This window comes from Equus przewalskii, chromosome 16, assembly GCF_037783145.1.
Source record: "Equus przewalskii isolate Varuska chromosome 16, EquPr2, whole genome shotgun sequence".
Lineage (NCBI taxonomy): Eukaryota > Metazoa > Chordata > Mammalia > Perissodactyla > Equidae > Equus > Equus przewalskii.
In genome coordinates, this window is record NC_091846.1 from 6,101,255 (window position 1) to 6,128,224 (window position 26,970).

The following is a 26,970-nucleotide window of genomic DNA, read 5'->3' on the forward strand; positions in this document are numbered from 1 at the left end:
CATTCTACTCTGTTTTTACGATTTCATCTTTTTTAGATTCCACGTATAAGTGATATACGGTTTCTGTCTTTCTCTGTCTGGCTTATCTCACTTAGCATAGGGCCCTCAGGGTCCATCCATTTTGTCACAAATGACAGGATTTCTTTTTTTTCATGCTGAGTAACATTGATCCTTTCTAAGTGGCCCATTATCCATCCTCACTGGAAGCTTGTAAAAATCTACTGCTTGTCTCTACTTTTCTGAAATGTCTAAATACGGTGTCTTGATGTGGGTTTATTTTCATCCATTTTTGATGGGAACTCATTGGACCCTTCCAGTTTATACAAACCCTGTACTTCAGGGATTTTTAAAGTCCCGTGGGAAGTTTCCTTGAATTACTTCATACGTTTTCTTCCTCTCTTTTCTCTGTTCTTTCTTTCTGGACCTCCTGCTTATTTGTAGGTTAGATTTCATGGACTAGTTCTCCAATTTTCCTATTTTTCTTTTAGGTTTCTCTTACTTGTTTTATTCTTCTATTTTCTAGGATCTCTCTTCAATTTTGTCTTCGATCCAGCCAATTCTCCTTCTCAGAGGTATCTTGTACTCTCTATTCTCTGCTTTTGGAGGATTTTGCTGTGTAAATCTAATTGGTTCTCAGCTTTCTTCACTGTCAGCTTCTGATTTAGTTTTCTTGGATCCTCTTAGTCAGCTACTGTTTGTTCACTTACTTTCTTGTTTCCAAATTTTTTGCTGTCCTCTCTCCCATTTTTCATCCTAATGGGTTAATGCCTTTAAAAAATTCCCTTTACCACAGTTTTAGTAGGATTTTAGGAGGGAAGTAAAGTTTGATATGTATGTTCAGTACTACTCTGTTTTTCCAAAGCACCACTTATTTTTTTAACCATTCCTTTACAGCCATTTTGTATTTTCACCTTACTCCTCCTATCTGTTAAAGGCGAGTGTTCATCATGATTCTACTATCTTCTTCTTTGGTCTTCTCACGTAACACGCTTTCTCTCAGCTTTATTTATTATTTTTAAATGTGATGTTTTCTTGTCATACTTACTTGCTTTGTACACTCCTTGAAGTGAAGTACATATACTCTTCACCTTTCTTAGGAGACAGCTGGCATGAAAGACCTCTTCCCATCTTACCTCTGCCTATTTCCAAAATTCCGTCCGTCTTCAGGGCTGTCAGCCTGTTTCAATGGTATCGAACTGCTACTGCTACTCTGTGCTATTCTCTGAGCATACCACACCCTCTCTGTGCTTCTGTAGTTTTGTACATGCTCTTCCTATTTCCTGGGATGTCTCATGTAACTACTGATTTCTTTCCCCAGCCCCTCTCTCCTTTCCTAACAAACTTAAGTCTTAAGACTCTGAATGTTTCCTCTTGCTTCAGCGCTTCAAGATATACTTGATCATCCTCTCTACTTATAGTACTTAGCACACTCTATTGCCTTTACTTATTTATATAATCTGACTACTTCAGCTGGATCCTCACTGAAACTAGGGAACAAATCTTTTTCATCTCTAGCGTCCCTTTTTACTAAAAAGTATCTGTGTGGATGGAGAGATAAATAAATGTGCTCTGTGAACCCCAAAGCACTGTTATATTATGATGGTAATTATATTAGGTGATTTTCAAGAGGAGGTTACCTTTTTGGTAATCAGACATTTTTAAAGTTTTTTTTATATTCTCTCATTTCACCTTTCTTTCTAATAATTTACTTTTATAAAATATAACACATGTAATTACTTGGGATAGGAGAGAGGACTGTTGGCAGATTAGAATTTTTTAGCTCATTGAGAAGAAATTTTCATACAGCAGCTTTGCCATTTTTCCATAAGAGAAAGTCCAAGGGTTCTTGTTAAGGAGGTGAACAGGTAAGTCTTTGGTTTAATTTATTTCCATTCCCACCACTCTCACTTTAGAGGGCTCAAGTCTAGGATGTTATCCTCAAATAGTAGATATGAAAGAATCTGTTCCACTCCTGGGGAGCCATCTGGTTACATCAGTACCATGTACATGAAAGTGTGTAATAGACTTAATTCTGGTCCCCAGTTTCATTTTATTTTGTGTTACCCTCTTTAACTTCTTTAAGTCTTTCAGAAATCATTCAGACTTGGTGAACATTAAGTACAAATATTCTTAATGTATTTTTAATATAATGAGTGCCAATGGTGTTTTACTAGAAAGTATATTGTAAAGCTGATTGTCATAAAACAAATCATTTTTCAAAAAAATAAGGAAGTAATTGGGATTTGTTTTCCCAACTAAGGATTTGGTGTAAATATGTTGTAAAAACAAAGATAATTTAAAATAATAAAGTATTAAATGGATTTAAATGAATTGATTTTATAAGGAGTTATTCACTTGTTCAGTCAAACCTTCACTCTGTTTAGATCTCCAGCTCTGCCACCTCTGCCCTTACTTTTAGTATATGACCTCATTTTCAACATCAGAAAAATATGAAATCCACCAAAGCGAGAACTCCCCAAGCTTTTTGGGTCTGAACCAACGGCTTTGCACCTGTATCTATCCTTTTCCATATCCTTTCTTCTTATTACAATGGAAGAAGTATTTCTCCTTCTAGCTCTGAGTGTAATTTCTCCACGGTGTTTCAGTCTTTACTCTCTTAATTTTTCCCTCCCTCTTCTAAATCAGTAGCTCCTTTTCTCTGGGTTCTGCCTCTCAGTACTTAACATATTCAAATCTCTTCCGTCTTAAAAAGATAATAATTCTTTAACCTTGTGTATTATTGTAGCTGCTGCCTTATTTTCTCTCCTTCAAAGGAATAGCCTACATTTATTATCTCAGTTTACTTATGCCCCGTTCGTTCCTCAGCCTTCTGCAACACAGACTGCCACTACATCACTGCAACTATTTTTGTCTAGTCCATTATCCACTGGTGACTTGATCATTGCTAAATTCACTGGACACTGCTCAGTCCTCACCTTACTAGACCTCTCTGCAGCTTTTGATACTATTTGCTATTCTCTCCTTTTTGGAAATCTTTTTCTTGACAGTCCTTCTATTCGGTCTCATCTCATCTTCTCTCATGGCTTTGATTACTGTGTATATGCTGATTACAGTAAATCCATGTCTTCAACTTTCTCTTGAGCATTAGACGTGTTTATTCAGCTTCCCACCCCCACTTAGGTGTCGCACAAGTACTGCAAACTCAACCTACACAAAATGGAAGTGTCATCTTCCTGTTCCCTTAAATCTTTTCCTCCTGCTTGTTTCTTCTTTCAGTGAATAGTGTGGTCCTTAACTTGTTGCCAGAGGCAGAAATCATTATCTTTGACTTCTCCTTCTGTACCCCCAGTATTCAGTCACCAAGTGCTGTAGGTTCTGCTTCACTTCTGCAGTTTCTCTCCTCTCTGTAGCAAGCACACTGCAGTAGCCACCATCATCCCTCCTCACCTGAGTGATTTTAATGCTATTTACTTTCAACTGGTCTCTCTGCCTCCTGTCCTTATTTATACCTCTAAGCATTCAAAAGGCAGCCAAAGATATTTTTCCCAAGTAAAAGATCATTGCTTTTTCTCTTGTTAAAAAATATTTAATGGAGGGCTTCCTGTTTTCTTGGAGTAAAAAGACTTTTATGTTCTGGTTCCTAATTATATCCCCAGCCTCATCTCCTGTTGTTTACTCTTATCTGTTCTTCCTCAAATGCTCTTCTCTCACCTCATGTGCTTTCACACTATGTTTGCCCTCTCAACGTATACACGCTCACACACATGCACACACCCTACATGAGCAGTTCTACAAGTGTGATGTGGTAACTCCTAGGGGTCCCCAAAATCCTTTCAGAGGGTCTGCAAGGTCAACACTAATTTCTTAGTAGAGCTATGATACTTGCTTTTGTCACTCTGATTCTCATGAGGGTACAGTGGATTTTTTTCAAAGGTGACAGACATAACGTGATGATGCCGTTGCTCTGATGGCTAATGGTTGTGTGCTTTTTATTCTATGTTTTTAAAAGTTCCCATTTTAAAATTCTAATCGGCTGAATATTGATAGCTACAACAAGCAAAGCTCTTCAGGGTCCGCAATATTATCTAAGAGAATAAAGGGGTCCCGAGTCCAGAAAGTTTGAGACTGCCATTTAGGCCTCAGTTAGATATTTCCTCTGACAAGTCTTTGCTTGGGTCCTCCACCAAAGTAACTTTTGGGTAACCTCTGTGGTTTGTAGTTTCCCTATCATAGCACTTATCATATTCTATTCTAGTAGATTAGTTATTTGTCTGTCTAGGCCAGTAGACACAGAAAGCTCCATAGAAGAAGGAACTCTGCTGTATCCGCAGTACCTGGCACAGTACTGGAAACATAATAAGTGCTCCATAAACACATGTTGAGTGAATCTCTTTGATGGTATTTGGGGATACGAGAACTATAGCATTGTAAATTATAATCACTTTTTTGTACTTTAGTGATGCATTCATTTCTTAATTTTTTTGACCCACTAATATGTAAATGGGCTTTAGGAAGTAAGTTTTATATGTGTGTGTGCCGTACACACACATGCATACATAGAGAGGAAGCATATGTATAAGAGAGCAGGAAGAACCTGTTACAGGAAGTCAAGAGCTCTATTTTTGAATTTTTCTCTTCTGCAAATAACCGTGGAGCCTTGGACAAGTCTTTTTATTCCTTTGAATCTAACTTCTCTCATCAAATAATGGGATTGGACCTGATTATCTAAAAAAGTTTTCTGTATGACATTATGTGATTATGTGTGAAAGATGTCAAATGTGTATTAAATACGTGATTTATATTTTATTAAAAACACATAAATTTAGATTTGTCTGTATATTAAAATAACTTTGTTTTTACAGGAAAGATGATAAAGACTATGCTTTAAAACAAATAGAAGGAACCGGGATCTCTATGTCGGCATGTAGAGAAATAGCAGTAAGTGAAGCTCTTTTTATCATCATTATTATCAACTGACTTATGAGTGCCAACTATATAGGTCTCAGGATTGTGTTTGTCACATAGACACATTAATTGAAAGTTGGTAAATATTTTTCATAGCAAGTATTATTGAAATTTTTTTTTTTGAAGATTGGCACCTGAGCTAACATCTGTTGCCAGTCTTTTTTTTTCCCTTCTTCTTCATCCCCCAAAGCCCCCCAGTACATAGCTGTATATTCTAGTTGCAGGTCCTTTTGGCTGTGCTATGTGGGATGCCACCTCAGGATGGCTTAGATGAGTGGTGCTATGTCTGCACCCAGGATCCAAACTGGTGAGAACCTGGGCTGTGAAAGGTGGAGCATGCGAACTTAAACACTCGACCGCGGGGCTGGCCCCTGGTATTTGTTTTTTAAAGAGAAGTAAAGGTGGCATGTAGTGCTAGCAGAAACTTCTATATAAATTCACTTATTTGGGATTAAGTCAATTTCAGTTGTTTTTATAAATAGATATTTTCCAATAAATGTCACTAAATAGTTAAGGGTCCAGTTATTCTTTTTTTTTTTTTTTTTGGTGAGGAAGATTGGTCCTGAGCTAACATCTGTTGCCAGTCTTTCTCTTTTTTTTTTCTTCTTCTGCCCAAAGCCCCAGAACATAGTTGTATATTCTAGTTGTATATCCTTCTAGTTCTTCTTTGTGGGATGCCACCTCAGCATGGTTTGATGAGCGGTATGTAGGTCTGTTCCCAGGATCCAAACTGGCAAACCTTGGGCTGCCAAAGTGGAGCACATGAACTTAACCTCTATGCCACTGGGCCAGCCTCAAGGGTCCAGTTGTTCTTATTATTTCATCGAGTGCAATAAAAGTGGCATTTAGTTCATATAAAATTACTATTTCTATTTTAATAAAATGAAATTAATGTTACTTATATCAACTTAAAATGAGATTGTGTTATTTGATTTTCATTGTATCTGTTCATTTGAGCATGGAAAAATATATGTCTTTTTCTTTTGGAAGCATAGCTTTCCATATGGTAATTAGAATCTCATTTTGATTCCAAAGGAAAATATTCTTCATGTTAATGCATTATTAAATAATTATTCATACATTTTAACTGAGTATTGCTTCAGTGAGATTTTATTTCAGTTTTTGCTGTTGTAAAACTATGGGTCCAAATTAGTTTTTTCTGGCTTTAATCAGAATATTCTAGAATATATATTACAATCTTTGTTTTTGTTGCTTTCAGCCCTTCTGTCTACCCATAGATATAGGCTATGTGACCTAGAGATAGTAATTTAAATAACTTGACTCATTTAACAGATTCTATAGAACCGGGTTTTCAATTAACAGTCATTTATTGTGTATCTTGTTGACAGGAAGTAGAGTAGGTAGACGTAGAACAAGTCTGGGTCACTGGCCTTAAGTATTAACATGCTGATGGAGAAAGAGACTCATAAATCTTATATTAATAAGAACAGTGTGCCAAGCATTATGATAGAATTGTGTAGAGAATGGGAGAAGGGTATACATGTAAACTGGAGAATCAAGGAAGGTTCCAGGTGTTGGAGGACATGTAAGAACTACGTCCATGAGGCAAGAATAGCCTGAGATGGAAGGTATTCTTAACCAAAGGTATATGCCATGGTGGAAATTGTATTTCATTTAATTGATAAGTTTTTCAAACTCTTGACTCTTGAGGCAAGATATCTATACATTAATTGTCAGTTCTTCAACATCTGCTATTCTGTATATTCTAGGCAGTTCTAAAGAATTAAAATCCATTTAATTATGGTCAGTGATGTTAGCTGTCATGGTAGTGATTACCTTTGGGGAGGGGTCAGGGAGTGACAGGAAGGGCAGATAAAGGGAGCTTTCAGGATGCTAGTAATGTTCTGTTTCTTGATCTTGCTCTGGGACTGGTTATGTGGGTTTAATGTGTGAAAACTCACTGAGCTGTGCACTTATGGTTTATGTGCTTTCTCTCTGTTTGTTATACTTTAACAAAAAGCTTGAAAAACAACAAAACTTCATTCACGTCAGGAACAGACATTCTTTTATGTATGTTAATAACTCTAAATGCAGTTACGAAAGGTTATTTTTAGGGTACTTGATTGTGCTTCTTCCAGTTAAGGTGAGCAGAAATTTTTAATTTTGATGAAGTCTAATTTACTAAGTTTTTCCTTTTATGACTCTTGTTTTCTCTGTGTCCTTTATCTACTCACTGATTGTGAGGCTATTTCCTTATGTTTTCTTCTAAAAGCTTTATAGTTTTACCTAACTTTTTACCCTATGATCTACTCAAGTTTTGTTTGTGGTACAATATAGGATTTAAGACTCTCCTCCCCATATGAATGTACAATTGTTGTAGCATCATTTTTTGAAAAGATTCTTCTCCATTGAATTCCTTTGGCATCTTTGTAAAAAATTTAATGACTTTGTAACTGTGGGACTATTTCTGGCCTCTTTTCTGTTCTCTTGATCTCTTTGTCTATCGTTATGCCAATATACCAGTTTACTCTAGCTTTACAGCAAGATTTGAAGTAAGGTGATGTAAGGCCACCAGCTTTATCCTTTTGCTTAGGACATTCCCTTCTATTTTTTTGTAAATGGTATTGAATTTATTCAAATGCTTTTTTCTACATGTATTGAAACGACTATATAGTTCTTCTCTTTTATTCTGTTACATTGGTAGACTACATTGATGGTTTTTTAATGTTTATCTAATTTGTGTATCCATGAAATAATCTCTGCTTGGTTGTAGATTGCTAGATTTGATTTACTAGAGTGTTATTAAGGAGTTCTAGGTCTATGAGTTCGAAGGGTATTGTTCTGTAAATATATTGCTTGTAATGTCTTTGTCCTTAGTATCAAGGTTGTGCTGTCCTCCTGAAACAAGTTAGGCAGCCTTTCTTCATCCTCTGTTTTCTTGTGGAGTTTCTGTGTGATTGGTAGTTATTCTTCCTTAAGTATTTCATGGAATTCACCAACCGCTATTATTTCCTTCATAGATAGAGAGCTCTTCAGATTTTATATTTCATCTTGTGTTTAAGTTGTATTTTTTGTGTAGTTTGTCGATTTCATTTAAGTTGTAGAATTTATTGGCACAAAATTGTTCATAATGTTCCCTTATTATCCTCTCACATCTATAGCTTCTGTAGTGATGTCCCTATTTCATTGTGGACTTGGTTTTTTATTTTCTGTTATATCTTTGATTTTTGCTTTTATCTTTATTGTTTCTTTCCTTCTACTTTTTTTTTTTTTTAAGATTGGCACCTGAGCTAACAACTGTTGCTAATCTTCTTTTTTTCCCCTCCTTCTTCTTCTCCCCAAAGCCCCCCAGTACATAGTTGTATATTCTAGTTGTGAGCGCCTCTGGTTGTGCTACCGTGGGACGCTGCCTCAGCGTGGCTTGGTGAGTGGTGCCATGCCATCACCCAGGATCGGAACTGGCAAAACCCGAGCCGCCCAAGTGGAGCATGGGAACTTAACCACTCGGCCACAGGGCAGCCCCCTCCTTCTACTTATTTTTGGCTTACATTTTTTTAATCTTCTTAAGTTAGAACCTTAGGGCATTGATGTTTTTAAACTATTCTTTTCTAGTACAAGCAATTAAAACCATGAATTTCCCTCTAAGCTGTGTTTTGCTTGCATTCTAGAAATTTTGTTTCGTTGTGTTTTAATTGTCATTTAATACAAAATATTTTCAATTCTCCTGGTGATTTTTCTTCTTCCTTTTTTATGGGTATTTAGAAATATATTGTTTAATTTTTAAATATGTGAAGCCTTCTAGATAATTTATTGTTGTTGATTACTAATTTATTTCCATTATTGTCAGAGAAAAGAGATCCTCTATTTTAGAGATACATACTGAAATATTTATAGTTGAAATCATGTGAGGTTTGGGATTTACTTGAAAATACAGGAATACCTCGGAGATATTGCGAGTTCAGTTCTAGACCACAGCAGTAAAGTGAATATCACAATGAAGTGAGTCACAGGAATTTTTTGGGTTCCCAGTGCATATAAAAGTTATGTTTACACTGTACTATAGTCTAATAAGTATGCAATAGCATTATGTCTAAAGAAACAATGTACATACCTTAGTTAAAAAGTACTTTATTGGGGCTGGCCCAGTGGGGTAGTGATTAAGTTCTCGGGCTCTGCTTCAGTGGCTCAGGGGTTCATGGGTTCAGATCCCTGATGCAAACCTAGCACTGCTCATTAGTCCATGCTGAGGCTGTGTCCCACATAGCAGAGCCAGAAGAACCTACAGCTAGAATATACAACTATGCACTGGGGGGCTTTGGGGAGAAGGAGGAAAAAAAAACAAGATTGGCAACAGATGTTAGCTCAGGTGCCAATCTTTAAAAAACAAAAACAAGCAAAAAAACCTGCTGTATGTGCAAAGTGCAATAAAGTGAAGCATGGTAAAACCAGGTTATGCCACTGTAATCCAGGGTGAGGAAAGAGGGGTGGTTGTGAATACAAATAGATGAAATGAGACAGGCTGGGAGTGGATGATGGTACAGGGCACAGGGGTTTGTTTTACTATTCCATTTTATTTACTTTTAAAAACATTTCCATAATTAAAGAAAAAAAAATCCTTCTGGCAAGTCTTACCACACCTCTCTCCCTTCCATTTATTAAATCTTCCTCTGAGAAGTCCTGTGTCCCCACCACTCGCCTCCGTTATTCTCTTGTGATCTGCACCCAGTTTGTTTCTTTTAAAGCACTTACTACAAATTATAATTACAAAGAGTTTCTTTTTGTGTGTGTGTTTGCTTATTTTCTATTTGTTGTTCCTACCCCCACTGCAATTCATTTCTCCTCCAGTGTGTACTAGGTCTGACACATCGCCTTTGCTCAGTAAATAATTGTAAAAGGGAGGGAGGAAGAAACTCTGAGGATTTCTATTAAAGTTAAGAGCACTGCATATCTTATCCTCATTGTGTTGTAAATGGTTTGTTTTGTATTTCCAGGATTTCCTGTGAGCTGGAATCCCTTTAGCCTAGTGCTTCATGGTACCATGCGTATTCTAGGAGGCTGCTGCGCAGTTGGCCTAGGGGGGCTGGGGGAGCGGAGATAAAGCTGCAGACTCTGCTTTTAAAGCTCACATCTACTTTAACCTAGGCATCTCAGTTTTTCTTAGCAATTTGCAGAATTCAATTGAAAAAAACTCTCCACAGGTTAAAAAAAACTGGAATAATTTTCCCTATGCTTTTACGGTAATTTCAACTCAACTATCATCACACTTATCACATAAATTTAGAATTTAGTATTTTTGCTATGTTGTAAAATTTTAATATTAGAAATCAATATTTTAAAAAATTTATTTGTACTTTCAGAGTTCAGATTAAGTGTAATATTGTATGGCACAATTGGAATGAATTCAGTTGATGATGATCATTTTGTTACCAATAGTAAAACATTTGCATTTCTACCAGTGATTGTAGTTTTCAGGAAATTGTGAGATTTTGTTACCAGTAGAATTAGAAAAACTTAGGTGGTTTCTGTGATGGAACGCATTGTATAAATTTGTTTAAATCTTTCCTTTAAAAATTTTTTAACATAAAATCTTTAAAAAGGCAAAAAATGATTTGTAAAAGGTTAAGAAATAAGCATCAACATGCTCTGTATGAGATGAAATGCTGAATTTCTGTTCATCAGATATGACAACTCTGGAGTGCTCCCAGTCTCAGAGCACCAACCCCTCACTACTGCATGTAGCAGTTAAGACCCTAGCCAGGGGCTGGCCCATTGGTGCAGTGGTTAAGTTAGTACTTTCTGCTTCTCAGTGGCCCAGGGTTCGCTGGTTCGGATCCCGGGCACAGACATGGCACCGCTTGGCAAAAGCCATGCTGTGATAGGCATCCCACAAATAAAGTAGAGGAAGATGGGCATGGGTGTTAGCTCAGGGCCAGTCTTCCTCAGCACAAAGAGGAGGATTGGCAGTAGTTAGCTCAGGGCTAATCTTCCTCAGAAAAAAAAAGGAAAGCTTCTGCACAGCAAAGGAAACCATCAACAAAACAAAAAGACAACCTAACAATTGGGAGAAGATATTTGCAGATCGTGTAGCTGATAAGGAGATAATATCCAACATATAAAAAGAACTCATACAACTCAATAACAAAAAAACAAACAGTCCAATTAGAAAAAAAAAAAAATGACCCCCGCCAGATTACCTGAGCCCTCCTTCTGGCTTTACCACATAACTAGCTTGAAGGACCCAAAGAAAGTTACTTAATTTCCCTGTGGTTTAGTTTACTCATTGGTAAAATGGTAAAAATAGTATCTCATAGGGTTTATTGTGAGGAGCTTAGAACACTTCTTCATACACAATAAACTCTGGGTGAATATTAACTACTCTCAATAAATTTTAGTTACCACCACTGCAGACACGATATTAGAGAATTGTCTGCTTACTTGCATTTGTCTCCTGCTGGAGGATTTCAGCAGAAGGTTTTAGCTCATTTTGTGTCCCAGGACCTAGTGAAGCATCAACCACAGTGCCTGGCATGTAGTAGGCATTTGGTAAATGTTAGCCTTGCTAAATGTAGCATAGCTCCCTGGTCTTTTGGAAGTACTTCAGTATAAATATTTACTTAGAGGTAATTCCCCGCTGAGACTCTCATTCCATCTCCAATCCCACAGTGACCCATCTCCTGATAAGTCTCCCAAAAAAACCACTCAACATAGAGTGTTTTACTTAATAGTAATAGTTATTTACAGTCATGCATCACTTAACAACAGGGATACATTCTGAGAAATGTGCCGTTAGGCGAGTTCATCGTTATGTGAACATCATAGAGTGCATTTACACAAACCAAGATGATATAACCTAGTACACAATGAGGCTGTGTTGTACTAATCTTATGGGACCAGCGTTGTATGTGCAGTTCCTCATTGACCAAAACGTCACTATTCTGTGCATGACTGTACTGTATTAGTTTGCCAAGGCTGCCGTAACAAAATACGACAGACTAGGTGGCTTATACAACAAAAACTGTTTTCTCACTGCTGGAGGCTATAAGTCCAAGATGATGGTGCCTGCAGAATTGGTTTCCTCTGAGACTTCTCTTCTTGGTTTGCAGATGGCCACCCTCTTGTGACCTCTTTACAGGGTTGACCCTTTGTGTTTCCTAATCTCTTTTTGTAAGGTCACCATTCGGAATGGATTAGGGCCTATCCTAAGGATCTCATTTTAACTTAATTGCCTCTTTAAAGGCCTATCTCCAGTCACAGTCTCCAGTCATGGTCTGAGGTGCTTACTGGGGATTAGGGCTTCAGCTATGAATTTTGGCAGAACACAGTTCAGTCCACAACCCTTACTGGTACTTTGTTGTTGTTGGTGCCCTTGAGTCGATTCTAACTCCTAGCGACCTTGTGGGCAGCAGAGTGGAACCCTGCCCAGTCTTTTTTGCACCATCCTCACCTTCCAGCGCTGTATCAGCCAATGCTCCGCTGCTATTCGTAGGATTTTCACGGCCAGTGTTTATTTTTCGGAAGTGGGTGGCCAGAATCTTCTCTAGAAGCTCCGCTAAAATCTGCCCACCGTGGGTGACCCTGCTGTTATTTCACATAGCAATGGCATAGCTTTCAGCATCACAGCAACACTCAGCCGCCACAGTATGACAACCGACAGACAGGTGGGTGATGTGCTACCCTGACCGGGGAACGAACCCAGGCTACGGCTGTGAGAGCGCCAAATCTTAACCACTAGACCACCAGGGCTGGCTGTACTCTTACTTACTACTTACTAATAAAAGTCCTTACTCACTAGTAAAATCATTACTCTTGAAGATTTCATGTCTGACTAAGCAGATAGATTTTTAAAAAATAGAATTGGATTTTTTAAAGAAGTGGATTGTTTTTACGGTGAAAGCAGTGATCTTAGGTCCACAAATGAGAAGCCAAAGAGTGTGTTGTATGATGCTCTTTAGTTTGTGTATTTTGTTTATTCATAAATTAATTTATTCATATATTCACCAAATATTTAGTGAGTGCCTACCAGGTGCCAGGCAGCGTGCTATATAAAGAATTACAAGTCAACAACCAAAAAAAGCCCATTCAAAAATAGGCGAAAGACTTCAATAGACATTTTTGCAAAGAAGATATACAAATGACCTATAAGCACATGAAAAGATGCTCAATATCATTAGTCATTAGGAAAATGCAAATCAAAATCACAATGAGATACTGCTTCACCCCTATTAGGATATAGCTGTTAGAAATTTTTTTTAAAAAAGGAAAATAAGTGTTGGTGAGGATGTGGAGAAATTGGAACTCTCATATATTGCTGATGGGAATGTAAAATGCTTCAGCTGCTGTTAAAATCAGTTTGGTGGTTCCTCAAAAAGTTAAACATAGATTTATCATATGAGTCAGCAATTCCACTCCCTAGGTATACAACCAAGGAACTGAAAGCAGGGAGTTAGGTACCTGTACACCAATGTTCATAGCAGCGTTATTCACAGGAGCCAAATCGTGGAATCAACCTGTGTCCATCAGCAGATGAATGAATAAACAAAATGTGGTATATACATATAATGATTGATGTATTCAGCCATAAAAAAGGAATGACATTCTAGTATGTGCTACAACATGAATAAATCTTAAAGACATTATGCTAAGTGAAATAAACCAGACACAAAAGGACAAATATTGTGTGATTCTATTCACTTAGAGTACCTAGAATAGGCAAATTCATAGAGATAGGAAGTAGAATGGAAGATACCAGGGGCTGAGAGGGAGAGGGAAATAGGGAATTATTGTTTAATGGGTACAGAGTTTCTGTTTAGGATAATGAAAAAGTTATCGATAGTGGTGATGGTTGCATAACATTGTGAGTGTACTTAGTGCTACTGAATTGTATACTTAAAAATTGTTAAAATGGTAATTTGTATGTTATATATGTTTTACCACAATTGAAAAAAACAAAAAACCAACTAAACAATAATAACAAAATAGACAGATTTACTCAGTTGTATCTTTCCTCACAGATTTTTCCTCATTTGTTACTGAAGCACCTATATGGACCTCTCAAAATTGTGTGGGTACTTATTCGATTTTAAGGATTGAATACCATTAGGTTTTTGTATTGCCTTTGAATTACAAATGGTGTTGGTTTTTTTAAACCTTATTTTTATGGTACAGATTCTTTTTTTCCATAAACAAATGGATCTCCTTTCTTTTGCAGTTACTTCGAGAGCTTAAGCATCCAAATGTCATCTCTCTTCAAAAGGTGTTTCTGTCTCATGCTGATAGGAAAGTATGGCTTCTGTTTGACTACGCGGAACATGACCTCTGGGTAAGGTGAATTGCTGGTAGACTGGTGTCAGTCAGGGATTGTTAAGAATGACTGAAAACAATTTTAGGAGCTCACTTTACCATGCGATTTACATTTTTAAAATAAAAGTAACCTCATAGAATGTGACTGATGAATTGCCAAGGCTAGAGTGTTTTGTTTTGTATTGTTACGTTTTGATCTTATCAGTTTGACTTTTGTAACATAGTACAGAAAACTGTAAAATCTGAAGCTTATAAACACTTCATTATTGTTTCATAGCTATAGATTTTTGACAAAATAAAAAAGTAACTGTAATAACTGTTTTGTTATAAAATTTAAAAGCAGCATATTTGCTTTTATTCTGTGGTATTAAAATGAGAAGGTGATATCTGTCCCCGTGAAGGGAGACAAATGTGTTGTATTTGGAAGATGAGACCAAGATCTAATGGTTCTGTTATTTGTCCTATAACGTTAGGCAAGTTTCTTAATGACTCTGAAGCTGTAGTTTCCCTCATCTGTAAAATGTAATTCTTTTCCTGCTTCTTTTACAGGATTTTTCTGAAGAACAATTTTGTATTTGAAAAGCTCTGTAAACTAAGTGCACTGTATAAATGCAGGAAACTGTTGTTAATCTTATTGGATATCATTCACAATTGATATTCAGTTTTCCAATGTATTTCTTATTTTCATCAGCAGAAATTCAATATTTTACTTGCTTGAATTGGGTCTTTTCTTATATAGGAAGAATTCTTTGTGGAAGAGAGCTCTCCTACAGAAGAAAATTGTCATGAAAATAGATCCCAGTATCTTTGTGATTTTTAGTTATTTTATGTTTGATCTCTGCTAAGAATATTATTAGATGCCCAGACCCAACTAAATATTTGAAGATTCTCAAAGTCAAGTAATTACAGCTTATTAGTTTAGCTACTATAATGAAAACAATGATGCTGTCTTGATAAAAATTATTATAAACCAAGAATTTCAACTTATCTTGTCTAAATAGCTGAAATACAAACAGCTGCCTCAGTATTTTGCATTTACTGACAGATTTTTTGAAAATTGGTGTTTATGAAAGTCTTGGGTAATTATAAAATTTACTCCTTTGTGAAATGTAACAGTTAGGTTTTTTACAAATCTGAAATGCCATCTTGGGGATAAGACTTTCTGATATATATAATGAAAATCTATAACAGGGTAGCCAAAATAATTTTGAAACATACTCAGAAAGCTTATATCCTGATCAGTCTTCTGTAAAGAACGTTAGCAGATTACAATTTTAAAAACAAAACAACTAAACAAAAAACCAATATTACGTTGAGTTAATTCATTGACAACTACTTCACTACTGTGAGCTATATTTTTTCTGATATTTAATAGACAATGTGGTTTTTATACATTTCACTGTGTTTGCATACTGGTCTATATTTACTAAATTAGCATGGCTGTGCATTTATTGAGATAAATACAAGAGAAGACATATATCCAAGTGGTCATAATATCCTGGCTCAATTTTAAAAATCTTCAAAATAATTTACATTTTTCATTCCAACATAGTTTGTAAATGAAAATACAAAATTTGAAATAAAACTAGCACAAATTCCAGTAAAACTGTTTTAAAGTAAATTTGCTTTCTGAAAATAGTAAAATAGTTTCAAACTCTTTTGCTAATTTCCAGAATTAACCTTATTTACATAATTTTAATTTAATAGATTTAAGAAATTGAAACTTTGCAAATTTCTTATGCTTTCAGATTTATAAGAAATATTTTCACTCTAGATTCCTATTTTCTGTGACTAAATGTGACTTGATTCAAATTATTTTATAAGTTATCTGAAAGGAATTGTTTTCAAACAGAAAATAAACATGTGAAATTTTCTCTCTCTGTTTTATTGTCCAAAGTCCATGCTGGTTGTAAATATTTTTTCTTTCTTTGTTAGCTTCTGTTCTTTTAAAGGAAATCTAATCAAATGAAATTGGATTCTATTAATAAAATTTTGTTAAATCAGAATGGCCAATATTGAATTGAATGCTCATCATACTCAAGCCTAACTTGAAATCATACAATGCACATTGATGAGAAATTTTCCAAGCTAACTTATAAACATAATTTGTAATAAAATATAGTTCCACATAGGAGATAATATTATATTCAATATGATTTTTAGCAGGCTGATATGTAATATTTAATTTTACATATAGACATAATAATTATAGTTTCACAAATTTTACATGTGATGTTGCCAGATGTGTATAGATAGTCGTCACTGAGTTTATCATCATCTTATTAATGCTCATTTAAGCAAATAAGTACTTTCAGTGTTCATTTTAATCAAAACCAAATGATAATTCAATTTACTGAAAGCTACTGCTTTATGCATTTTATTTTCTTACTTCATTTGGAATATTGAAATGAATTAGCTGGAGTAAGGCAGCAGAAGGTGACAAAACAGTTGCAGTAAAAAGAGTCATTTTGAAAAATTACTTAGGTTTTGGTGAAATTTTATGGTATGCATACCAAATATTTGTTTGATAGCCCTGGAATAAAAATGGAGGTAAGAAATTCTACAACTGTAGTTTTTTGTAGTTATAAAATATTGTTAAAAAAATAACTTGTAATACCCTGATGAAAATGTTAATTAAAGAAATGTATATGTCATTGATTGATTCTCTTACCTCCCCTACATATTTGTTCCTTTCATTCTTACGCTGGCAGGTTTTAACCAAAATCAGAAAATGATGTATTTTAATCTATTTTTATTAAACTCTGAGAGCCACTGGCTCTTCTTAAGGTGAACAGACTTGATTGTCACATCATTTCTTATGATAGGTAACAAAACATTCTAGATTATTAAGAGTTGTTTTAGCTCTGTTTTGTTTGCCTGTTCTTAAATATTTTGAAAAGTGAGAAGAAAATTAAAATGATGCAATGCTGCTAATAAAATATAGATTAATTGTACTACTTATGCTCTGACTGATACACTTTACTTTCCTAGCAGCTTGCCTTAGCTGTGTATTTTTTCTTTGGAAAGTAAAACTCCTTAACTCATTAATCATTGATTATTCTTTATCCATGTTCTACTCTCTATATAATAAGAAAATAGGAAGTAAAAATGTTAACCTATAATGTTAAATGTCTCATTCTTGTTTTAATTATCTTTACTAATTTCAAGAGTACGCTTAATATTCCCTCGCAAATATTGGTCAGGAGTCTGCTCTTGTGCATATTAGGTGCCAGTCTTATGCGTAGTTGTGCACACAGCAGAGTTGACTGCAGCTGACTTCTAGATTTTCTTGCAGTTTGAGTGCTTTAATTAAAATGAAGAAACCTGTCAAGAGAGTTTGAAACATTGGATCTTGTTTCTGTTGAGGTACATTTATTTATAAAGTGATTTTTCTATTTATAAAGTGGTATTGTGTTTTACTGAATGGCCACTAACACTATACCTAAAAAACTTTGATAGATGGTACAAGGCTGTTTTTTTCTCATGTAAATCTTTCATATTTCTAAGTTTTTCCAGTGTGAACTGGTCATTAACATGTTATTTCTTTGTGCTTGTGTGTATTTTATTGAAATATTTCCCCATTTGCTTTCTTTGTAACTTATATATCATAAATAGGTATCACATCTATGCTGTTAGCCAGCCAGAAGTATCTCCAAATTTGTTCTGGGTTTTTTTCCAATTTAATCACAACAGAATAAATAAGATTCTGTTCTTGAAAATTTCCACCAGATAAACAGGGGTCAAGTATACTCTGAAAGTAATTTTTAATTATACTTTAAAAATGAAACACATTATTTTCTACTCCTCTCTTGTAATAATTAATTTTCTGAGTTACCATCATATGCTTAGGAAATTAAATTTTAGCTCCAGTTCTTAGGAAATTTTAATGTTCTGCAGCAGAACGTGAAATTATTTTCATTATCTTTGGCAATCCCTGAGTGTTTCTTTTCCAGTTAAGAAAATATTATATGTCAAATTTTCCTTCCCTCTTTTCTTTTTTAAGCTTCTGGTGATACTTTTCTTTCTTTCAGCATATAATCAAGTTTCACAGAGCTTCTAAAGCAAACAAGAAGCCAGTTCAGTTACCTCGGGGGATGGTGAAGTCACTTTTGTATCAGATCCTGGATGGGATTCACTACCTGCATGCTAACTGGGTGTTGCACAGGGATCTGGTAAGTTGATATGTAGTTAGGTTTAAGCTAGAAAGATGCATTTCTGGTTGTGGTTTTCTAGTTGTGTCTAAATATCAGTGCTGTATAGGCCTGCAAACCTTATGGAGGGAACAGTCTCAAAACAGCCTAGCCTTGAGCTTTCCGAGGAACGCATCCTGCTTCTCTGACGCACACCAGCTGGTGTTTACTGAACAGGTGAAAGAGGGCACATTAGTTTTCCTAAGCTTTTGTTTCCTTTGAAGTCTGTAAATAAAGCATTTCCTTGCTTTACATTGATTATTAGATGCCAGGCAAACTCTAGAAATTGATCTATTTATGAATATCTTGTAAAAAAAAACTTTTGAAGCTTACTTCATACTTAGTTACATATTGGAAGAGGAGATGTTAATTCAATCTACTTTTTTTTTTTTTGAAGATTTTATTTTTCCTTTGTCTCCCAAAGCCCCTTCGTACATTGTTATGTATTTTTAGTTGTGGGTCCTTCTAGTTGTGGCATGTGGGACACTGCCTCAGCATGGCCTGACAAGCGGTGCCATGTCCACACCCAGGATCCGAACCGGCGACACCCTGGGCCGCCACAGTGGAGTGCGGGAACTTAACCACTCAGCCAGGGGCCCGGACCAGTATCTGCTTCTATTTTAAACCCTACTGTATAGTAGCAGTCTTTGGCCAATAAGCCTTTACTAATCATAATTGAGTACATTATTGAGAAACCTTGCCATGTTAAGGCACATTAAATTTTTAAGAATTTAGAAACTTCAGAAATTGGCTTTCTTGTTGTTATTTTACATGGCAGAATAGTTTTTGCCCTTTTTTTTTACCCATCTAGCATTAAAGTGTTCATTAAATTGTGTGTTGTTCGTTAAATCTTTATAGATTTAAATTATTTAAACCTCACATTTCCCTTATTGCATAATTACACTGTGCTTCTGTTGTTCTCTTCTTTGTAAAGGTAGAGACTGTTTGAAGGTTTATAACAGCACCTTCATTTCAAGTAATTATAAACACAATGCTGGAAGTGATGGTTTGGTCTCTAAGCACGTGTGCACATAGGTCAAAACCCTGTAGACTTTGAGGAGGAGCCGATCTGCCCCTTGTGCAGATATTCTTCCCAAGCCTCTCTGCGTTTAGTGCATTCAAATCAGGTAGTCTGGTGTCATAGTTGCTAGTTCTTTTATCTGTCTTCAGTAAATCTTGAAATACGTTTAATGGTAGTTATTTTATCTCCACTTCTCACACCTAGAAAGCATTTAGACTAGGACCAATAATACATTAGAAATTTGGTTGAAAGAACTTTTTTCCTTATGCAAACCTTACTTTTAATAGAATTAGAATATTTTATTTACACACAATGGATTTAAAGAACAGAAATAAGACAAAGCCTTTGGCTCTTTATGAAGCTGAAAATAAATTTCAGCTTTACGGGCGGAGACAACTTAGGGAAAAACTATTACTACTTTTGAGCTCTGACCTTTTTTATGATCTCTAAAAGAATAAAATCTATGGCTAAAGGGCATTTTTCCCCATAGAGTTAATTATGCTAAGATAATGCTGCATTTTCTTTTTATTGTAAATTTTTTTTTATTATTAAAATATGTATATTAGATGAATACAAACTGATTTTTAAGCCAGTGTTTAAATTTTTATGTTCATATATAATATACTTAAACCACTTAGGGTAGTTTTAAGTACAGTAGAGAAAATAATTATGAAGTCTGATTTCTTTCCTCCCTCTTTTGGGAAAGCTCTTTCTAGTGATGTAGTTTAAACAAGTAGTCTTTTACACAGGGATAGTGTAGAACGGGGCATTTTAGATGTCTCCGTCTGTCAGTGGTGTACCAAGGGGGCGGGGGTGGGCAGTGGCAGAGTGCCCCCCTAGGTGCAGGCAACAAAGGGATGCACTGTCTGTAGATGATTTAAAGATAATAATGAAATAGACTGAAAGTGGTTACTTTTTGTTGTTACCACATGCTAGCAATTCTGAACAAAATCAGTGATAAAATATTCCTCTTCACTGAGGCAAACCACTCTCAGTCCTCTGCCCTTCTTGGTGTGCCACTGCTATCTGTTTATTCCAGAATATTTCCAGGCTGTAATACATCATTTGTCTACTTCTGCATCCTTTGATTTTCCTGTTTGAAGTGAGATTTCCTGTATTGTCTGTGCGTGGCTTCTTAGTGCTCTTTCTGAACATCCAACCCTTCTGTGCATCACAGGCACACAGAGGCCCGCTGAGCCATTGTGTCATTAAAATGATAACCTCTGTCCCTAATCTGGATCTTACTGGTTCAAGTGCCTACCTCCTGAATTATCCTTCAGTTCCTAAAGGAAAGATTTGTTATCATAGTTTTTAAAAAATGTGCCCACCTTTCTGCCAACTGAAAATTAAATTTTGGAGTTTTGATGTTATATAATCTTTCAACTATAGCTATATAAGATATTAATATATGTAGAAATAAAGTATTTACTCTGAAGAACATTCTTCAGGAGCTGTGTAACATGACTTTAACCCTTTCTCAAGTATTTTTTTTGTAGATGAAATATTTACTCTATAAGAACGGATATAGTTAGTAGTTAATTATCGTCTTTGCTCCTTTTCAGTCAGGTTTAGATGAAATGTAGTGATACTGACCTTAGCAGATCTGCAAGCTTTTTTTTTTTTAAAGATTGGCACCTGAGCTAACAACTGTTGCCAATCTTTTTTTTCTTCTGCTTTTTCTCCCCAAATCCCCCCAGCACATAGTTGTATATTTTAGTTGTGGGTCCTTTTAGTTGTGGCATGTGGGATGCTGCCTCAGCATGGCCTGATGAGCAGTGTGTAGGTCTGCGCCCAGGATGTGAACCAGTGAAACCCTGGGCCACTGAAGTGAAGTGGGTGAACTTAACCACTTGGTTACAGGGCCAGCCCCCACAAAATTTTTAATGTTATAAATTTGACCAATTGGTTGAGTTGCTGATTTGCCACAAGAAACTTAATACTAAGGTGGATTATTGATACAGATTCCCTAAAAACACCATTTTAATAGTACCCCAGAATGTTACTGAAACTTTTGTTTAATAAAGTTGGCTATATTGTTAATAGAAATACTGGTTTGAGATGGGAGAGTTAAGTTCTTTGTTTGATAAGTGTAGTTGATCTTTAACAGTTAATAATCCTATTTAATAAATAAAGATTAATTTTGTCACTAGTAATCACCACATAGTAGCAGATTGGTAACTGGAGTCTGTCATCCTTGGTGGGAAATAGAGATTTAACAATTCTGGAACCCTTGTTGGGCTCAAGGCGGTAATAAATGCATATATATGGATGGGTTTTTGGCCAGCCCCGGTGGTCCAGTGGTTAAGATTCAGCACTCACCGCTGCGGCCCAGCTTTGTTTCCTGGTCAGGGAACCATACCACCTGTCTGTTGGTTGTCATACCGTGGCAGCTATGTGTTGCCATGATGCTGAAACTATGCCACCAGCATTTCAGATACCAGCAGGATCACCCATGGTGGACAGGTTTCAGCAGAGCCTCCAGACTAGTCAGACTAGGAAGTCAGACTAGGAATCTGGCTACCCGCTTCCAAAAAGATTAGCCATAAAAACCCTGTGAATAGCAGTGGAGCATTGTCTGATGTAGCGCCGGAAGGTGAGAGGCTGGTGCAAAAGACTGGGCAGGGTTCCACTCTGCTGTACACAGGGTCACTAGGAGTCAGAATCAACTCGATGGTTAAAAAAAAAAAAAAAAAAAAGATGTTTTAAGAAAAATGGGCCAGAAAGGAAACACATACAATATTTATTTTTGTGAGATAATTTATGAATCCAAACCAAGCTTTTTAGTTTTAGAACATTGAAATATGTATGTTTAAGTTGGTTTGCTTAATCTGTTGGTACGGTCAATCTGTTTGCTGTAAGTGAAGATAAATGAAAACAAAGGTATACCTTTTAGGTTAGCTTTGTTCTTTCCTTCGACTACCTCTTCCCCTTTCTTATTTTATTCTCCTTCTCTCCTTGGGAAATGAAAATAGTTTGAGTAACCATCAATAGTCCTGGTTCTGGGATTACTATCCATATTGGTCATGGTTCTCCAGAGAAACAGAATGTGTATATATAGAGAGAGTGAGATTTATTTTAAGGAATTCCTCAGGCTGTTGTGGAGCGTTGGTAAGTCTAAAATCTGCAGGTTAGACCAGCAGGCTGGAGACCCAGGGGAGGAGTTGGAATCGAGTCCAAAGGCGCCTGCTGGCAGAATTCCTTCTTGCTTGTGGAGATCAGCCTTTGTTTTATTAAGGCCTTCAACTAGCTGGATGAGGCAGACCTACGTTATCGAGGGTAATCTGCTTTCCTCAGAGTTCACCCATTAAATGTGAGTCTCATCCAAAAACACTTTCACAGAAATATCAACAATAATGTGTGACCAAATATCTGGACACTGTGGCCCAGCCAAGTTGACAAATAAAATAATCATCCTGTACAAATGAGTAAACAGAGGCACAAGCTGAAGTAATGTGGCACAAGTTATTTGAGAGGGTTTTTTCCTCCCCAGTTATCTGCTTATATAAAATAGGAGTGTTGGGTTAAGGACTATTAACAGTTTTTACCTGGTACTATAAAGAGAAACTAAGTATGGAATATTAATGGAAATGTCAAATAAAGATATGTTTAAGTGACAAAATAAGGAAAGATTTGAGTCTCATAGCCTGGTTGGATTGAGTTTGGTGATTTTTCTGATCCCAGGTAAACAGAAAGACATGAAGCACCAAAATCATACTTGATACTTTCTGTGTAGAAGCCAAGGTTTGATTTGGCAAACGTGTCTGAACTCTTTTCTCTGAAAAAGCTGTCCTCCTGGATTAAGTTAAAGCACATTGGCAAGGGCATGAGAAGTTTTCACTACCAGCACCTCTGTTGTGACCATTTGGAGGACATCCAGCCAGTTCACTCTCTGTCTGGTCTCTCTCTACATCTGATTACTTTTTATAAAACCCTTCTCAATTTAGGAATGGTTTTCTCCTGTACTTTGTGAAGTAAACTTCCAACTCGGTTAATTTTTCTTTTATTAGGAAAAATTCTGTGATCTATTAGAATTTTGAAAAAGACTGTCAAATATATGTGCATGTAGTGTTTGTGAATTGAAGACTCACGCTACAATCATGCTCCAATCTTCTTTTTATCTTTCGTCTTGTTCCTTGTAGTACTTATTTCCAGCCAACTCAGAAGTTGCCCCGCCTTCTTGAATCCCCTCCTCTCTTCATCTCCAGTTTTTGAAATTCTATTCATCCTTTAAAGCTCTGCTCCTGCTACCACATCAATAAAGCCCTCCCCAGTCACCCTAGCTGGAAGTGGGAATTTATGTCTAAAATCCTGTAGGAGGTGCTTTGAACTACTCATGGGGCACTTACCAGTTTGAATAATATGTTCTCTGTTTGATTATAAGCTCCTGAGGACAAAGAGTGTGGCTTAAGATGTATTTGTATCCCGCCCAATGCAAAATACACCATATGTTTATACAATATTGCTTAAATTTGTTGAGTGAATGAACCAGCTCATTTGAAACAGAAACAAAGTGGCTTCCAAGGTTATTCTCGATAGTTTTTTTCTGATATTACCTGATGCTTCTCCGTGTCTACAGACACATAAATACTCTGTTGCATTTCTTCTTTTTACTACCTCTTATCTCTGCTATGATTTACTACCATGGGACAGTGCAGAAAAACTTTATGTTCATACTACATGTTAAGTTCTTTCAGCAGCCTCCCTCTTTCTACCTAAAAGAACTCAGCTTTTACTTGTCAGTTCAAAGACCATTCAACTAGTGATATTGATCTCTTGATCTCTTTTACCACAGTCTTCCTCTTCCCAGTATTTTTGTTCCACCCAGTGAAACCTATTTCCTGACCCTTTGCCTGTCTGTTCTGATGTTGTCTTCATATCATTTCTTTTTCCCATTTTTTTCTTTAATCTTAAGGTTAGAAAATCTCCATCATAGTTCGTTTACGTCCCTCACTTTTTTCCAAAAACATCTGAAAGTCCCTTCTGTGTGAGTTATTCTTTAATTGTAGATAAGGGGCATTACCTGCCTTCTCCTAAACCTACCAGCTATTCAGAACTTGCAACTCTCGTATTTCACTTTTGTACTACATTTAACTGACCAGTTCATTGCTAATGACAATGTAAATACTTTTACTTCTAGCTAGTAGTTGTTCATTTTTAATTTTCTAGTGCACTCAGTGTTGGCTGAATTTCATGTTTTTTGTTGAAAATATTCGTACAGCCATATGAGACAGACCACAGAAATGGTTTACACTTAAAGCAGAGTCTTAAGTGTTAAAGACTTGAGCTTTTGACATATTTCCTAAGGAACTTAATAGAAAGTAGAGTAGTAGTTAATATGACTGGCCTATTTGTCATTAATTTTTGTTAGGTATATATCAGCTGCTGATATGGTCACTAATGTGTTCCACTTTTTGAAAACTCTGATATCCCAAATTTCATTTTAGTTCATACCTTAATAGTTTTATCATAGTGGTAGTTAACTTGGAACTACCAGGCACATAGGTTTGTGTTTTCATCCTGTTGCACTAAGTGGAGTGTAATATTAAGTGAGATATACTATGGCTTTTCATCATAGTTTTTTTTTTTTTTCATTCAAGCTGAATTACAAATCTCTATAAGAAATTTGGAGTATTTTGGAGTATAGCAACTTTCTGCTAGTTGGTCACTCCTGCCCTAAACCAATTCAAAATAGTTTATGCCACAATAAAATTTCCTGAAAAATGAATCTCTACAGAGATTTTCTTTGGCAGTATCCCAGTGGAGATGTGCTACTGTGAGTAGTACACGTTCTGAAGTAGCCCTGGGGGCCACTGCATACACATAGTTAAAAGATGCTGGAGCTATTTCAAAGCTTCAATTGACTTATTTAAAAAAAAAAATCTGATAGTGCTACTACCCTGCGGTTTATTTTAACTATACTGGGTAACTTGGAATCAGTTGGTGGGGCTTCAGCCGTCCTTGGTGAAGGATGCTTTGGTTTCCTAGCAACCATTAAGAAAGATCAAAATCTCAGAGTGAGCTATTGACTCAAACTCAATTTTATAGGGCCTACTGTATCAGGTATCTTATTATTTATTGATGGGAGCATGATGAATTATTGCGGTATTTTGAATCTGATTTCTTTTTATTTGAGTGAAAGATTTCCTGGTTTATTAGTTTTGCTTACTAATAGTAATGTTTGCTCATGACTATATGGTTTGTTTGTGACATTCTCTTATTGTCTGCTGAACTCTCTCACGAGTAAGTGTAAGAACTGAGAGGCAAAGAGGTTAAATGACTTGATTCTTGTTACTTGGAGAACTGTAACAAAGCTGGACCAACCACTGAATTTAGGGAAATTTCTTCTAGGACAGTGATTTTAAAGTTGCAGGTTGTGAGCCATAAGTGAGTCAGGAAATCACACAACACAACAGCCTTTTTATTTATTTATGCTTTAAATGGAATAGCGTAGAGTAGAGAAAATATCAGAGAACATCATATGTATTAAGGGCAATTATTGTTTCATGAAACTTTTGTCTGAGTTATATATGTTTCTATGTGAATATGGTCATGTAATAAGAAATGATTTTCTTCCTGTGGGTTGTGTTCAAAAAGGTTTGAAAGCCACTGCTCTGAACTGTTTCCCAAAAGATATTTGACATGGTTAGAAAAAGAGGACATCAAGGAAAAAATCAAATTTCAAGAAAATGCTTAGTCCTAAATTATAAGTACTTTTATATATTAGGCAAACACTTCTTGACGTTGATAATAAAATCATTTTGGATAGCAGCAGCCCTTTAAGGAATATAGTTTTCTAAGCAGGGTTTATATATGGGTTGGAAATTTTAGGCAAGTTTCTCTTTCTCCGTTTAATACCTTTCTAAAATGTCTGAATAGTTTGCATTTAACATATATTATTGTTATAATCAGAAAAAAGTGTTTCATCTGGACCAGAAAAATGAGGAAAATGTTTATTCACGTTCATACATAATATTCAGTGTAGCTTAGTTTGTTTTATTTTATGTTAGTAAAGGATGATATCAGAAAAAAAAAGCCACACATGCACTTTCTTTCTGTCTAAAAAGAAGGCCGTTAAATTCTTTAGGAAACAAAACACCAAGCAGAAAGGACCCTGAGCTTATCAATATGTGTAAATAGGCAGAGCGACAAAATAATGAACAGTTGGGAGAAAGGAGCATGCATTCTCGGCCTCTGTTCTGTTTTCCCTTCGCTGTGCTTTAGCGTCCCTGAAATGGGTGTTGGGAACATACTAAGCATGTTTCCTTAAAACAGAGCTTTTTGGAAGAAAAATGCTGTGTATTTTCAGGTTTAATCATTGTTTATTACTTGAGATTTGCTTCATTTATTGGAAACTCCAAGGATTTACTCTAATTTTGTTTGTTTAATTGTGTAGCTAGTCAAAACATATAAGATTGCATTCCATAAAATTTGACTTGAGGATAAAACATGAGTTTTATTGATAACAACTGATTAAAGCAAATTTAAATGAGGTTGACATTAATTTTAGTTAACATTATGAATATTGAGCTTATTCTAAATTATGTTTACTTAAAAGACCAATTGGGCAGTTTT

General features: G+C 35.8%; 1 protein-coding gene across 20 annotated transcripts in view; it reads left to right on the top strand.

The window, feature by feature from the left end:
* Positions 1 to 26,970, top strand: part of CDK8 (cyclin dependent kinase 8) — a 124,951-nt gene that overhangs the window by 57,379 nt on the left and 40,602 nt on the right. For 14 of the 20 annotated variants that reach the window (XM_008537023.2, XM_008537024.2, XM_008537025.2 and 11 more), the window contains exons 2-4: positions 4,824 to 4,899; positions 14,096 to 14,206; positions 18,219 to 18,359. In XM_008537023.2, coding sequence (XP_008535245.1) covers positions 4,824 to 4,899; positions 14,096 to 14,206; positions 18,219 to 18,359 — 328 coding nt within the window. Of the gene's footprint in view, positions 1 to 4,823; positions 4,900 to 14,095; positions 14,207 to 17,482; positions 17,554 to 18,218; positions 18,360 to 26,970 lie in introns of all 20 variants that reach the window. The other 6 variants (XM_070578661.1, XM_070578667.1, XM_070578663.1 and 3 more) reach the window with 3 other exon arrangements.